This window comes from Chanodichthys erythropterus, chromosome 21, assembly GCF_024489055.1.
Source record: "Chanodichthys erythropterus isolate Z2021 chromosome 21, ASM2448905v1, whole genome shotgun sequence".
NCBI lineage: Eukaryota > Metazoa > Chordata > Actinopteri > Cypriniformes > Xenocyprididae > Chanodichthys > Chanodichthys erythropterus.
The window spans coordinates 5,755,239-5,767,524 of record NC_090241.1 but is presented as its reverse complement, the minus strand read 5'-3'; the positions used below and the strand labels follow the sequence as shown (position 1 = coordinate 5,767,524).

The window sequence follows — 12,286 nt, the reverse complement described above, 5'->3', positions numbered from 1 at the left end:
CAAGCCATCCTAGGTGTATATGACTACCTTCTTTCAGACAAACACAATCAGAGATATATTTAAATATCCTGGTTCTACCAAGCTTTATAATTGTAGTGAATGGAGGGCGTGTTTTGAAGCCCAAAAAAATGCATCCAACTATCATAAATATAACACATACAGCTCCAGGGGTTTAATAAAGGCCTTCTGAAGCGAATGCAATGGTTTTTTGTAAGAAAAATATCCATATTTAAAACTTTATTAAGTATAATAACTAGCTAGGATCATTTTAATTTTTGGATTAACTATCCCTTTAAGCTGTGATTTAAATTCATATAAAGTAGTGGCAGCCCTACTATAATTAGGCACAGCTACAGCTCCCCAAAAGAAATATATTTTTTGAGAACTCTTAATCCACTTTAAACTACTTGATTTTGAGGATTTCCAGGCCTGGAGTGACGAGGAGAAAAATGAGAAGAACAGAACTAACATCACTTGAGTTGACATGCGTTAAAGGGACACTGGCATTTTCAACTGAAATTTGAAAACTTGAAAATCGATAGTTTATCGTTTATTCATCATTATGTTGTTCTGAACTTTTATGCATTTCTTTCTTCTGCAGAACACAAGATAAGATATTTTGAAGAACATTGGGAACTAAACATCATTGACTTCCTTGTATGGACCAAAAAAACACTGAAACATTTATAAAAAATATATTCTGTATTTATGTACAGCCGAAGAAAGAAAGTCATACAGTTTTGGAATGAGGGTGAGAAAATGATTACAGAATTTTTATTTTTATTTATTTCAACTATCCCTTTAAGGCTTTCCATAAAAATCTATCCACAAGGATTGCTGGTTTTATACCACTGATATATTAAATTATCATTTTGTAAATTCATATTTAATTAATTGAACGTTTTACTCATTTCAGTTTGCTCAAATTCTGTATTTTGGATTTTAGAACAAACATTTTTATGACTTTTTATTTATTTTAAACAGAAAAAAAATATCACCTGCATTACAGATAATTTACATGCTTATTTTCATAGTCTAGTAGGACTTTAATTAAAAGACATTAAAAGTGTTTCTACTGTTAAATTGCAGTGTGATTTTGTCAGCTAGTAACAGCATCTGCCCCATAGACTGTAATAAAAAATCTGCCCTTATATACATATAATTACGGTCTGAATTGTCGCGCGCCTCTAGTACAGATAGTACGTCAGGGAAATGAGACACGCCCACTCGTCTCCAACATCAACAATAGTCAACGTGCAAAACAAAATCAGATCACAAACGACATGAAAATTCAAAGATAATTTTTACTCATTAATCGATAAAGCTTATATTATTCAACTCCTAAGAATGGATACGGAAGCAAAGGTTTGTTACTTGCTTGAATGAGAATCCTCGTGTTCTGTACAGTAGTTTGTTGGCAAGCAGTTGCTCACAGACGTGGATTAAATATACTATTGTACATAGGTTCCCAGCACAAGGAGAAGAGATCTCCCTCCAATTCCTCAAGGACAGAGGGTAAGTCTGGGATATTCATTACATTTCCTATGTGTTTATGTTTCTTTGAGCTGTAGGCTACTATTCATCATACTTACCCTTCCAATTGATTTGACTGAATACAAGCTTCACACTGACGAGCAGAAGAGTTGTAAAGGTAAACTCTCTGACCCCCGGTTTCACAGACGAGGCTTAAGCTAGTCCTAGACTAAAATGCACGTTTGAGCTATTTTAACTGAAAGGAATTTCCACTGACATATCTTAAAATATGTCATTGCCATTGTTTTGTCTCAAGATGCACACCAGTAATGTTTTTTCTAGTGCATGTTTATAATAGATACTTAAATACCCTAATTGAGCTCAGGTCTAATCCTAGCTTAGTCTAAACCCTGTCTTTGAAACCTGGCCTGAGAGTCACAGGCTTTTGCTCCCCCTGTAGGTTTGTGTGACTACAGTGGTTCAACCTTAAAGGTGCCCTAGAATTAAAAATTGAATTTATCTTGGCATAGTTAAATAACAAGAGTTCAGTACATGGAAATGACATACAGTGAGTCTCAAACTCCATTGTTTCCTCCTTCTTATATAAATCTCATTTGTTTAAAAGACGTCAGAAGAACAGTCAAATCTCAACATAACACCGACTGTTACGTAACAGTAAATCTCTCCAACAGTGTAGCATTAGCTGTTAGCCATGGAGCACCATCAAACTCAAGCAGAATCAAATGTAAACATCCAAATAAATAATCTACTTACGCGATTAGACATGCTGCATGATGAACACTTTGTAAAGATCCATTTTGAGGGTTATATTAGCTGTGTGGACTTTGTTTATAGCTATTTAAGGCAAGCACGAGCTCCGTGGGCGGAGAGCACGAGATTTAAAGGGGCCGCGCTGCATAAATCGGCGTGTTTATAATGATGCTCCAAAATAGGCAGTTAAAAAAATTTATATATAAAAAAAACGATGGGGTATTTTGAGCTGACACTTCACAGACACATTCAGGGGACACCTAAGACTTATATTACATCTTTTGAAAACATGTTCTTGGGCACCTTTAGACTTCTGTTAAATTATACTACACAGTCTGGAATGAAGTAATACCAAATAAATGAATTAATAAATCAAATCAGTACTGAGGTAATTTAGATAGGCTAGGCTACATTAGATCTGAGGAGATAAATCTTCTTTTGCTTTATTAGCATGGTAAAATGTGAATCTCACAAAAATGCCTGTATCATATTTGCCCCCTAAAACCAAAAGAAAATTGATTTTTGGTCATTTAGGGGTCATACTCAATCCTCTCAGTTAAAAGTTGCCAAACACCTCAATGTAACTTTTCAGTAAAATCAATGTAATATATTTCTGGTCAACGTTTTTCATTTCACATTTTGTATTTTGAGGGAATTTTATGGTACTAAGTAAGATTTATAATTTATTTATAATATAATGATTATGAAAAAATTTGTTTCCATAATTTTTTACAATTAATTAATCCATTTTTATATAATATTTTTTTTATTATGATTATTTTACAATTAATATGCTTTTTTTATGCATTGTGGCTAATTTGTAGATTGTACCTCCAAAAAGGTCTGTATTTTCATATTTCTATGGCAGTCATTTTTGACTGCAAGGAATACATTTTTTATTTTTATTTTTTTTGCCATTTAACCTTTTCGAATCATCTCTAAAAAAATTTGTGTGTATGTTAACTTGGCGAGTGTTACAAAAGTCACCAAGTGTTCATACTGTTCTGATGAGGTAAAAAAAAAAAAAACATACAAATTATATATATATTTTTTTGGTTAAAAAGTGACCAAAGAGCACCAGAGGGTTAAGATAACTGTTCTGAATTTTAATATATTTTAAAATGCAATTTATTCCTGTGATGACAAAGCTGAATTTGAATCAGCATCATAACTCCAGTCTTCAGTGTCACATGATCCTTTAGAAATCATTCTAATATTCTTATTTGCTGCTCAAGAAACATTTCTTATTATTATCAATGTTGATAATGAAGTAAGTAACGTAAATGTTTTAGTTAACTACTATGTGTTTATGTCAGAAGGTTGAGTAACACTGTTTGATCCTTCCTTACATAATCCCACTGCTTGGCAGATGCTCTTCTCAGATTTAGACTCGCATTAATCCTTTCTTTAAGTGCACCGAGATGTGTGTTTGTACATGCGCAAATGTCCACATTACTTCTGTTCACCCTGTACTCTTGAGTGGAATGGCCAAAAAGACGATGGTAAGCTTGATTAGACACAATACACAAATGTAGAGCCCTCAACAGGTTCAGCGTATGATGCTTGAGTTTGACTGGAAGTGCTTTTTTGCTAATCTAATATTACCTTTTAACATTAAAGCGGGGACCACGAGCACTGCCATCTATGCCAAGGTAAGATCACCTAGCAGATTAGATGTTTACATTGAAATTTATAAAGGAAAATCACATGCTGAGTGTCTTATTTTCTTCTTCTTTCTTCATTATGCCTTCAAATATAGTCAAGACACAGCAGGTGAGTGTTTCTCTTTGAAACTTCTTTCACGTTTGAGATCTCTTGGCAATAAGTGCCATTCTTCCTATGTATTTGTGTAGGTTAAAAGTGATGCTTATTAGTCAATTAACATTATATTCATTATATAATGAAGCTCTTCTGTTGTCCTACACAGAGGAGATGCCTGCTCCAAAGAGTAGGAAAAAGAAGGCTAAGAGAGATGTGGAGAATGTGGATGAACCTGACGGTGAGTTTAGGTGATATAAACTACACATATGATTGAGGACAGTGGGGCTTGTTATCAGTGGTGGATCCAGAGCCTGACATCTGATTGGCCACCCCAAAATTTAATTTGCTACTTCCATTTCACATCCTGTTGAAAGAAGAACTTATTTTAAGGTGCGGCAGCGCGTCACATTGCTAATGTATTAACGTTGAATATTACGAGAATATTAACGTTAGTTGTAAAACAGATGATTAAGAATAAAGGGGGTCACACAGGTGCAGAGCTGTTCAAAATCGTGTCACAGAGCGCCACTCACATAGTTTTCCATTAAATTATATAATTTGTCTGAAATTGTTGTTAATATATCTACATAGGGTTGCAAAATTCCGGGAATTTTCAAAGCTGGAAACTTTCCATGGGAATTAACGGGAATATATGGGAATTAACGGGAATAAACAGGGAATTTGCAAAATTCCAGGTTAGCCTATGACAGGGTACTTAAATGTAGTTGAAAAGCAGCATAATTTTGGTTAAAACAACCATATTTAATGCAATTTTCATTCACACAGCACACTACTTACTGCAGGGCTATTGAGGCCACACCCCCTGCATGCACTGTGCATTCTCCCAGTCCATAACATGCACAATTGATCAAAAATACAGAAAAAGCCGTAATATTGTGAAACATAACTGCAATTTTTAAAATAATGGCTTTCTATTTTGATATACAGAAAAATATAATTTATTTCTGTGATGCAAGGCTGAATTTTCAGCATCATTTCTCCAGTCTTCAGTGTCACATGATCCTTCAGAAATCATTCTAATATGCTGATTTGATTTATCAATGTTGGAAACAGTTGTGCATAAAAATGTAAAGAACAGCATTTATTTAAAATAGAAATCTTTTGTAACAATATAGACTACCGTTCAAAATTTGGGGTCAGTGATTTTTTTTTTCTTTGTTTTTTTCAAAGAAATTAATACTTTTATTCAGCAAGGATGTGTGAAATTGTTAAATAAAAGTGATATTAATGTGATATTGTTAGAAAAGATTTCTATTTTGAATAAATTCTATTCTTTTGAACTTTTTATTAATAAGTGAATCCTGAAAATAGTATTACAGGTTCCAAAAAATATTCAGCAGCACAACTGTTTCCAACAATGATAATAACTGAGTATAAAATCAGCATATTAGAATGATTTCTGAAGTATCACGTGACACTGAAATAAATAACACATAACACTTGTTGCAACAAAAATATGTTTATTTTACATATTTACTAAATTAGAATTAATTGAATGCGAAAAATAAATAACTGTTATTTTATGGTATGACCAAAGAAAATGTTTATATTTGTTTTTATATTATATTTTTTATGTAAATATTATACATTTATATAAATTTCCCAAAATTTCCAATTAATTCCCAGAAATTCCTGTTAAGTTTCCAAATTGGAGTATTTCCAAAATTCCCCAGGTTAAGTTCCCGTGTAAAGTTTCCGGAAATTTACCGGAAACTTTCCAGCCCTTTGCAACCCTATATCTACATAATGACTTCACCCTAGGCTGGAAGAGTGTGTATAGACATTTTTCAATATTTTTCTGTCAGTGTATTTAATAAAGTCTGTGCTCGGAGGGATATAATATTGTCCTTTCTTATTCCGTTAGCGCAGTTTTTACAGTAAAACACATCTGCGTCACTTTTTTCATTCTTGGAAGTGAACTTTTGGCCTATATGGTGATTAGAATCACCGTTTTGCACTGCCGCCTTGAATTTGAGAACACGACTCATCTGGTGTGAGGCATATGGCGCTTCACAGAGAGCGCGCAAATATACTTCTTGCTCTTAAACGGACAAATACACATAAAATTATGGCAAAATAGCAGTCTTGGCAAGTATAATAATAAACACAGTTGGGTATGTCTTAACTGAATGTAAACATCTGAGAAAGAAATCGGATGTGTGTCAATATATTGACAGCCTACCTGCTAGCATCTGTGTCATTAATGTTAATGTTAAAGAATAAAAAAAAATAAAAATCACTGTCACATTAGATTACAGCAATAGCAAACCACAACTATCCAATCAATTCCTGATGGACAAAATGAATTTTCCACCCTACATTTTTCTTACATTCGGATATACAGTATGTCACAATAGTAAAGAAAAGTCTTTAGCAACTTCAGCTTCATGCCAACTTTAAACTATTGGATCTTTTAAGTGGATTAAAGTATGGTGTTGCCATACTTGTCCAGTCTAACCTGTTGTCGACACTAAATGACTTGCCTGATATAAATGTAATGCTACGTGGATATTATTCTCAAGCTGTTTTAATGATATCCTTCCGCTGTTGAAACACTGGTTGAGAGATTACACGTAAACATATCTATGTGTAGATCATCTGTTCTTCTGCGCTTTTCCCTTTTGTGGTGGTTAGCAAACAATGTTGCATTACCGCACACACCCCCTTCTGGATTGGAGTGTGGATCTTCTGTGACTGACTGTATTCGTCATCTGACTGTATGTACCGAACCGTGACATCTGTACCATGTTGGTTCGGGATGAACACATGTACCGTTACACCCCTAGCTGCTGCACATTGCAAACCAGCTAAACTTGACTACTTGGTATCACCTGTAGAAGCATTGTGAGCACTTGTGATGACTTGTGACTTGTTTCACCCTTGAACTTTGTAGATGGTGGAATGGAAATGGGAGGACTTACCAGTCGCAGACAATCCGAATGTCAGGAACCTTTGACCCCGGAGCCTCTGGACAATCCACCACAAAGGAGGAAGAAGAAGAAGAAAGCACAAGCCATTGGTAAAAACACTGTTCATTTGGATGCCCTGTTCAATTCAACTGATCTGATTCCTGTAGAGGTGTGATTTTATTAAAGGGTTAGTTCACCAAAAAATGAAAATTCTGTCATTATTAATTCACCTTCATGTCGTTCCAAACCCACTTTCATGCATCTTCCGAACACAAATGCCACTTTCAATCCACAGAAAGGTAGAAAAAGACATTTTTTGTGACTATATTTCACATATTTTGTGAATAAAGACGTAATTATGTTTTTTTTTTTTTTGCACACAAAGCATTTGCGTCGCTTCATAAAATTGAAGTTAAACCACTGGAGTCACATGGATTACTTTATTAGTGTCTTTACTACCTTTTTGGGGCTTGAAAGTGGTAGTTGTGTAGCTGTCAATGGAGGGACAGAAAGCTCTCAGATTTCATTAAAAAGATCTTCATTTGTGTTTTGAAGATGAATGAAAGTCTTATGGGTTTAGAATGACATGAGGGTGACTAATTGATGACAGAATTTTTATTTTGGGGTGAACTATCCCTTTAACATAGACATCCATACAATAATGTTGATTTGTTCTGACTGATCAGATGTGGAGGGAGATCAGGCAGACCTGGTGTCAAATGGAGATATGGTGGATCAGATTACTGATGAAGAGGTGACACGCAGACCAAAAAAGAGGAAGTTAGTCATTTTCTTATCTTAAACCATTTGATTATTGAAAATTAAGAAGGTTCCGGATATGCACCACTGATATGTTATATTTATTTTGTCATTGAATTAACATTTATATTTCTTCAGAGTAAAACCTAAAGTAACAGAAATACAGTCCAACAATGAACTGGACGTAGAGGATGATGATATCATCACAGACCCCCAGGCGCCAGTTCCCCAGCATTCCTTATTCTCCGCTCCCCAAGGTCCGAGCCAGCCTGTGGGGAAAGTGTTTGTGGAAAGAAGCCGTAAGTTTCAAGCAAGATTGTGTATATGGTGCAGGTTTATGAATTCGCAAGTTGCAACTTTTCACATCTAAACTTGCAAGTTGAAATTGTTTGCATCCAAGTTGCTTTTTACATCATGAAATGAAGCTTAAAGGGTTAGTTCACCCAAAAATGAAAATTCTGTCATTAATGACTCACCCTCATGTCGTTCCAAACCCGTAAGACCTCCGTTCATCTTCAGAACACAGTTTAAGATATTTTAGATTTAGTCCGAGAGCTTTCTGTCCCTCCATTGAAAATGTATGTACGGTATACTGTCCATGTTCAGAAAGGTAATAAAAACATCATCAAAATAGTCCATGTGACATGGTTGCATTCCAGCTTATTGGTGCATTACCGCCCCCTTCTGCTCCGGACAGTGACGCTGATGATGTGTTATGTAGTGCGTCCGAGCTTCGTTTACAGTCTGAGGGAGACGCACGCTGTATTCAAGCTATTCTACATTGTTTGTATTTAAGTATTGCTATATTTTTTCAAAATGGTGCCAAGGTGTGCATGTCGCGGATGTCCTAATCGCGTCACTGTCCGGAGCAGAAGGGGGCGGTAATGCATCAATAAGCTGGATGCCAACCGGCGTAGAAGAAGAAGAAGCAGCAGCGTCACTGTGGAGTGAAAGCGGATATACAAAGACCCGGAAGAGAATACAATGCTGAATAAAGTCGTAGTTTTTGTTATTTTTGGACCAAAATGTATTTTCGATGCTTCAACAAATTCTAACTAACCCACTGATGTCACATGGACTACTTTGATGATGTTTTTATGACCTTTCTGGACATGGACAGTATACCGTACATACATTTTCAATGGAAGGACAGAAAGCTCTCGGACTAAATCTAAAATATCTTAAACTGTGTTCTGAAGATGAACGGAGGTCTTACGGGTTTGGAACGACATGAGGGTGAGCCATTAATGACATAATTCTCATTTTTGGGTGAACTAACCCTTTAAGTGTAAGCAGTGACCATGTTTCTTTGGTGGCAGGTCGTTTTCAAGCAGCTGAGCGAGTGGACCAGTGGAAGGCCAGTGGCCCGATGGAGCAGAGCTTTATGGACATCCGTTCAATGTGGACCACTAGAGATGTCTCCATAAGAGTACACAGTGGCTTCAGGTGTCCTTTCCACATTTGGTTTTAAATGACATGTTATCCGATCTGTACAACTGATTTTGACTGCAACTTAAAATGTTTAGGTCATTCTATGCTTAAGGTGCCTTTTTGACTAAAAATAGTCATCAAGTCACCTTTAGTTATCTTTATTTTATTCTTCATGTCTTTGACTGTTCTTACTACACAGAGTGATTGGCCTGTTTTCCCATGGCTTCCTGGCTGGTTATGCTGTGTGGAATATCATTGTGGTCTATGTGTTGGCTGGGGAACAGCTGAGCTCTCTTTCCAACCTCCTGCAGCAGTATCATACCCTGGCCTACCCCGCACAGTCCCTCCTCTACCTGCTGCTGGCTCTCAGCACCGTCTCTGCCTTCGACAGGTGAATCACCGAACCTAAATGCCCATTCACTTGGACCAACACAAACAAAAGTACAGTAAACACTGTAGTCTCAAGTGTTTGTAGCTGTCAGAGCCCTCGAGATTAAATTAGTGTTTGTTCTCTCTCCTAATAGGTTGAATCTGGCCAAAGCCACTGCTGCCATGCGGAGTTTGCTAACCCTGAGTCCTGTGGCACTTGCCTCCCTCTGTGAGTTTATCACATTTCCTTCTGTGTTTCTCCTTATGTACTCAGTCAGGGTAGCCCCATATTTATTTTTTGACAGGAATGAAAATGAGGGTGTGAGGGATAGAATACTGTGCGTTCAATTAACCATTTAACAACATACCGATTGTTCAGCTGTCAAAAAAACTTTTTGAAAGTTACATCCCTCACAGCTTTGTTTTTATCAGTGTTAAATTCAATATGGCACCTACCCTAACTAAGGTCTCTAGCCATACACGTAAACAGCAATGTTTTATTGTATACTTTCTTTTTCAGTGTACTTTTGTGCGCTCGTTTTATTGTTAAGCCAGCAGATGACGAGTGATCGCATCAATCTCTATAATCAGTACTCCAGCGATAATGTCACACTTTGGTAAGACCCCTCAAATTAGAGCATGCTGGGTAAATACTCTACAGTAATAAAAGTGGAGCGGTTGTTGTGTCTCCTCTCAGGCAGCCGGGCTCAGAGCACAGCTTCCTTCATCCCTGGATCATAGTGAATCTGGTCGTCACTTTGCTGGTCGGGCTGGCCTGGGTTCTGATGTCAACAAGTCCGGATATCGACCGCACAGAAGGTAAATGCTACAGGATGATGAAGTTCAGAGAGCAGTCTTCTGCCCTCTCTTTTTTGCAGGTGTACTGTAAAACAGAGCACTTTATGCAATGATTAACATTTATATGCTACTGTCACCACGTAACCATATTAAGTTATGCATTTAATTCAGTGACACTTATTTCAGAATAACAAAAAAGTTCCATTCAAAACATTTGGGATCAGATTGTTTTAAAGAAATTACTTTTATTCAGCAAAGATGCATTAAATTATCAATAGAACAGTAAAGACATTTTATAATGTTACAAAAGATCTTTTATTTCAAATATATGCTGCTTTTTTGACATTTCTATTCATTAAATCCTGAAAAATGGCCTCACAACCAGGGCTTAGATTAAGCCAGGATTAGTCCGTAGTTTAATTAGGACATTTAAGTAGCTTTTATAAACGTCCCTTACAAAACATTAGTGGTGTGCGTCTTGAGACAAAACAATAGCACTGACACAATTTAAGATATGTCAGTGCAAGTTGCTTTCAGTTAAAACATGCATTTCACATGCAAAGCTCAAACATGCATTTTAGTCTTGGACTACACTTAAACCTTGTCTGTGAAACCGGGGGTAAGACTATTAAGTCCATTCAATCTTAAGTAGGGAAAAAAGTATCGTGGCTTAGTATCAAGTAGCACAATATTCATACTAATAATAAATGTTTCTTGGGCACCAAATCAGCATATTAGAATGATTTCTGAAGGATCATGTGACACTGAAGACTGGAGTAATGATGCTGAAAATTCAGCTTTACCATCACAGGAATAAATTACATTTAATAATAAAATAAGACATTCATTTTACATTCTAATAATATTACAGTTAAAAAAATAAATAAATGCAGCATTGGGGAGTTTAAAAAAAATATCTTTTATGCACACCAATGCTGCATTTATTTGAAGATACAGTAAAAACAGTATTTCCATAGTAAAAACACTAATATTATTAAAAAATGTTAAATTAATGCATTCTATTATTTTAAAATGTTATTTATTCCTGTGATTGGCTGCAAAGCTGATTTTTTTTGCAGCCATTTCTCTGAGAGAATGCTTAGATGACACCATTAAAAACTCATTAATTTACACGACAACAGCATTTTGGGGGCCTGAAGATGCAAACTTTTGAAAACGGGATTCAAAGTGCAAGTTTTTGAGCGAATCTTTAATATGACTCAGGAACATGGAGTTGCCTCATTGAGGGATTTGTTCATTTCGGGTGCGCAAACATCCTATAGGTTCTGTACAGGAAACAGAATTGATTAATTCACCTCTCGAGCCTTCAGGTTCGAGCCGTTCATTCATCCCGTGACAGCACCATAGGCTATAATATGGTCTGTACTGGAAACAGAAATTATTAGTTCACCTCCCGAGACTTCAGGTCTGAGTCGTTCATTCTTTTGTCACGTGATTTGACAGCCGTACTGGATACAGAAATAATTAATAATTCCCAAACTTCCTTACAAACACAGGTAGCCATTTTTTTTTTTTTAACTGTTATAGTTTTGCAATGCATTTCTGGTCTCAAATTGTAGCTTTTTATTTCTTACTATTTATACATTTGTGAATTTCTGTCATGATGGTTATTTTCCATAACACTGAATGTGGTAATAAAGAGTTGGTTACTTTAAACTTTATCCTTATTACAGGGAAAAATAATTCTGAATATAACTTGGTGATCTAAACTGAAATTCTAAAATTTCATGCATAATTAATACACATTATATGCATGTTTGCCCTCAGAGTTTTTAATGTCAATGGAAATGGAACATCCAAAAGCAGAAGAGAAGGACATCACTGCCTAAGGCACCAGAAGTAGTTTTTTTTCTACTATATTTTGATACATGGTCATTGTATATATATATATATATATATATATATTATAAATGCTTGCCCATTTTAAGGTCTCAGCAATAAAAAGTTTTAGATAATCAATTCTGTGTGATTGA

At 35.7% G+C, this 12,286-nt stretch overlaps 1 protein-coding gene across 1 annotated transcript; it reads left to right on the top strand.

The window, feature by feature from the left end:
• The first annotated feature begins 1,231 nt into the window (after positions 1-1,231).
• Positions 1,232-12,240, top strand: tmem237b (transmembrane protein 237b). Its single transcript, XM_067373682.1, has 14 exons — positions 1,232-1,365; positions 1,465-1,515; positions 3,865-3,896; positions 4,004-4,017; positions 4,172-4,243; positions 6,920-7,045; positions 7,622-7,715; positions 7,833-7,993; positions 9,014-9,140; positions 9,325-9,516; positions 9,650-9,723; positions 10,015-10,111; positions 10,192-10,313; positions 12,081-12,240. Exons 1-14 carry the CDS (start codon positions 1,348-1,350, stop codon positions 12,140-12,142), a joined length of 1,242 nt encoding a protein of 413 aa, XP_067229783.1. The 5' UTR covers positions 1,232-1,347; the 3' UTR covers positions 12,143-12,240.
• Positions 12,241-12,286: the final 46 nt, after the last annotated feature.

Coding starts and splice junctions, on each gene's coding strand:
- tmem237b (XM_067373682.1), top strand. Junction 4,244..6,919: donor GAATGTGGATGAACCTGACG/GTGAGTTTAGGT, acceptor TGAACTTTGTAG/ATGGTGGAATGGAAATGGGA. Junction 10,112..10,191: donor AGCGATAATGTCACACTTTG/GTAAGACCCCTC, acceptor GTCTCCTCTCAG/GCAGCCGGGCTCAGAGCACA.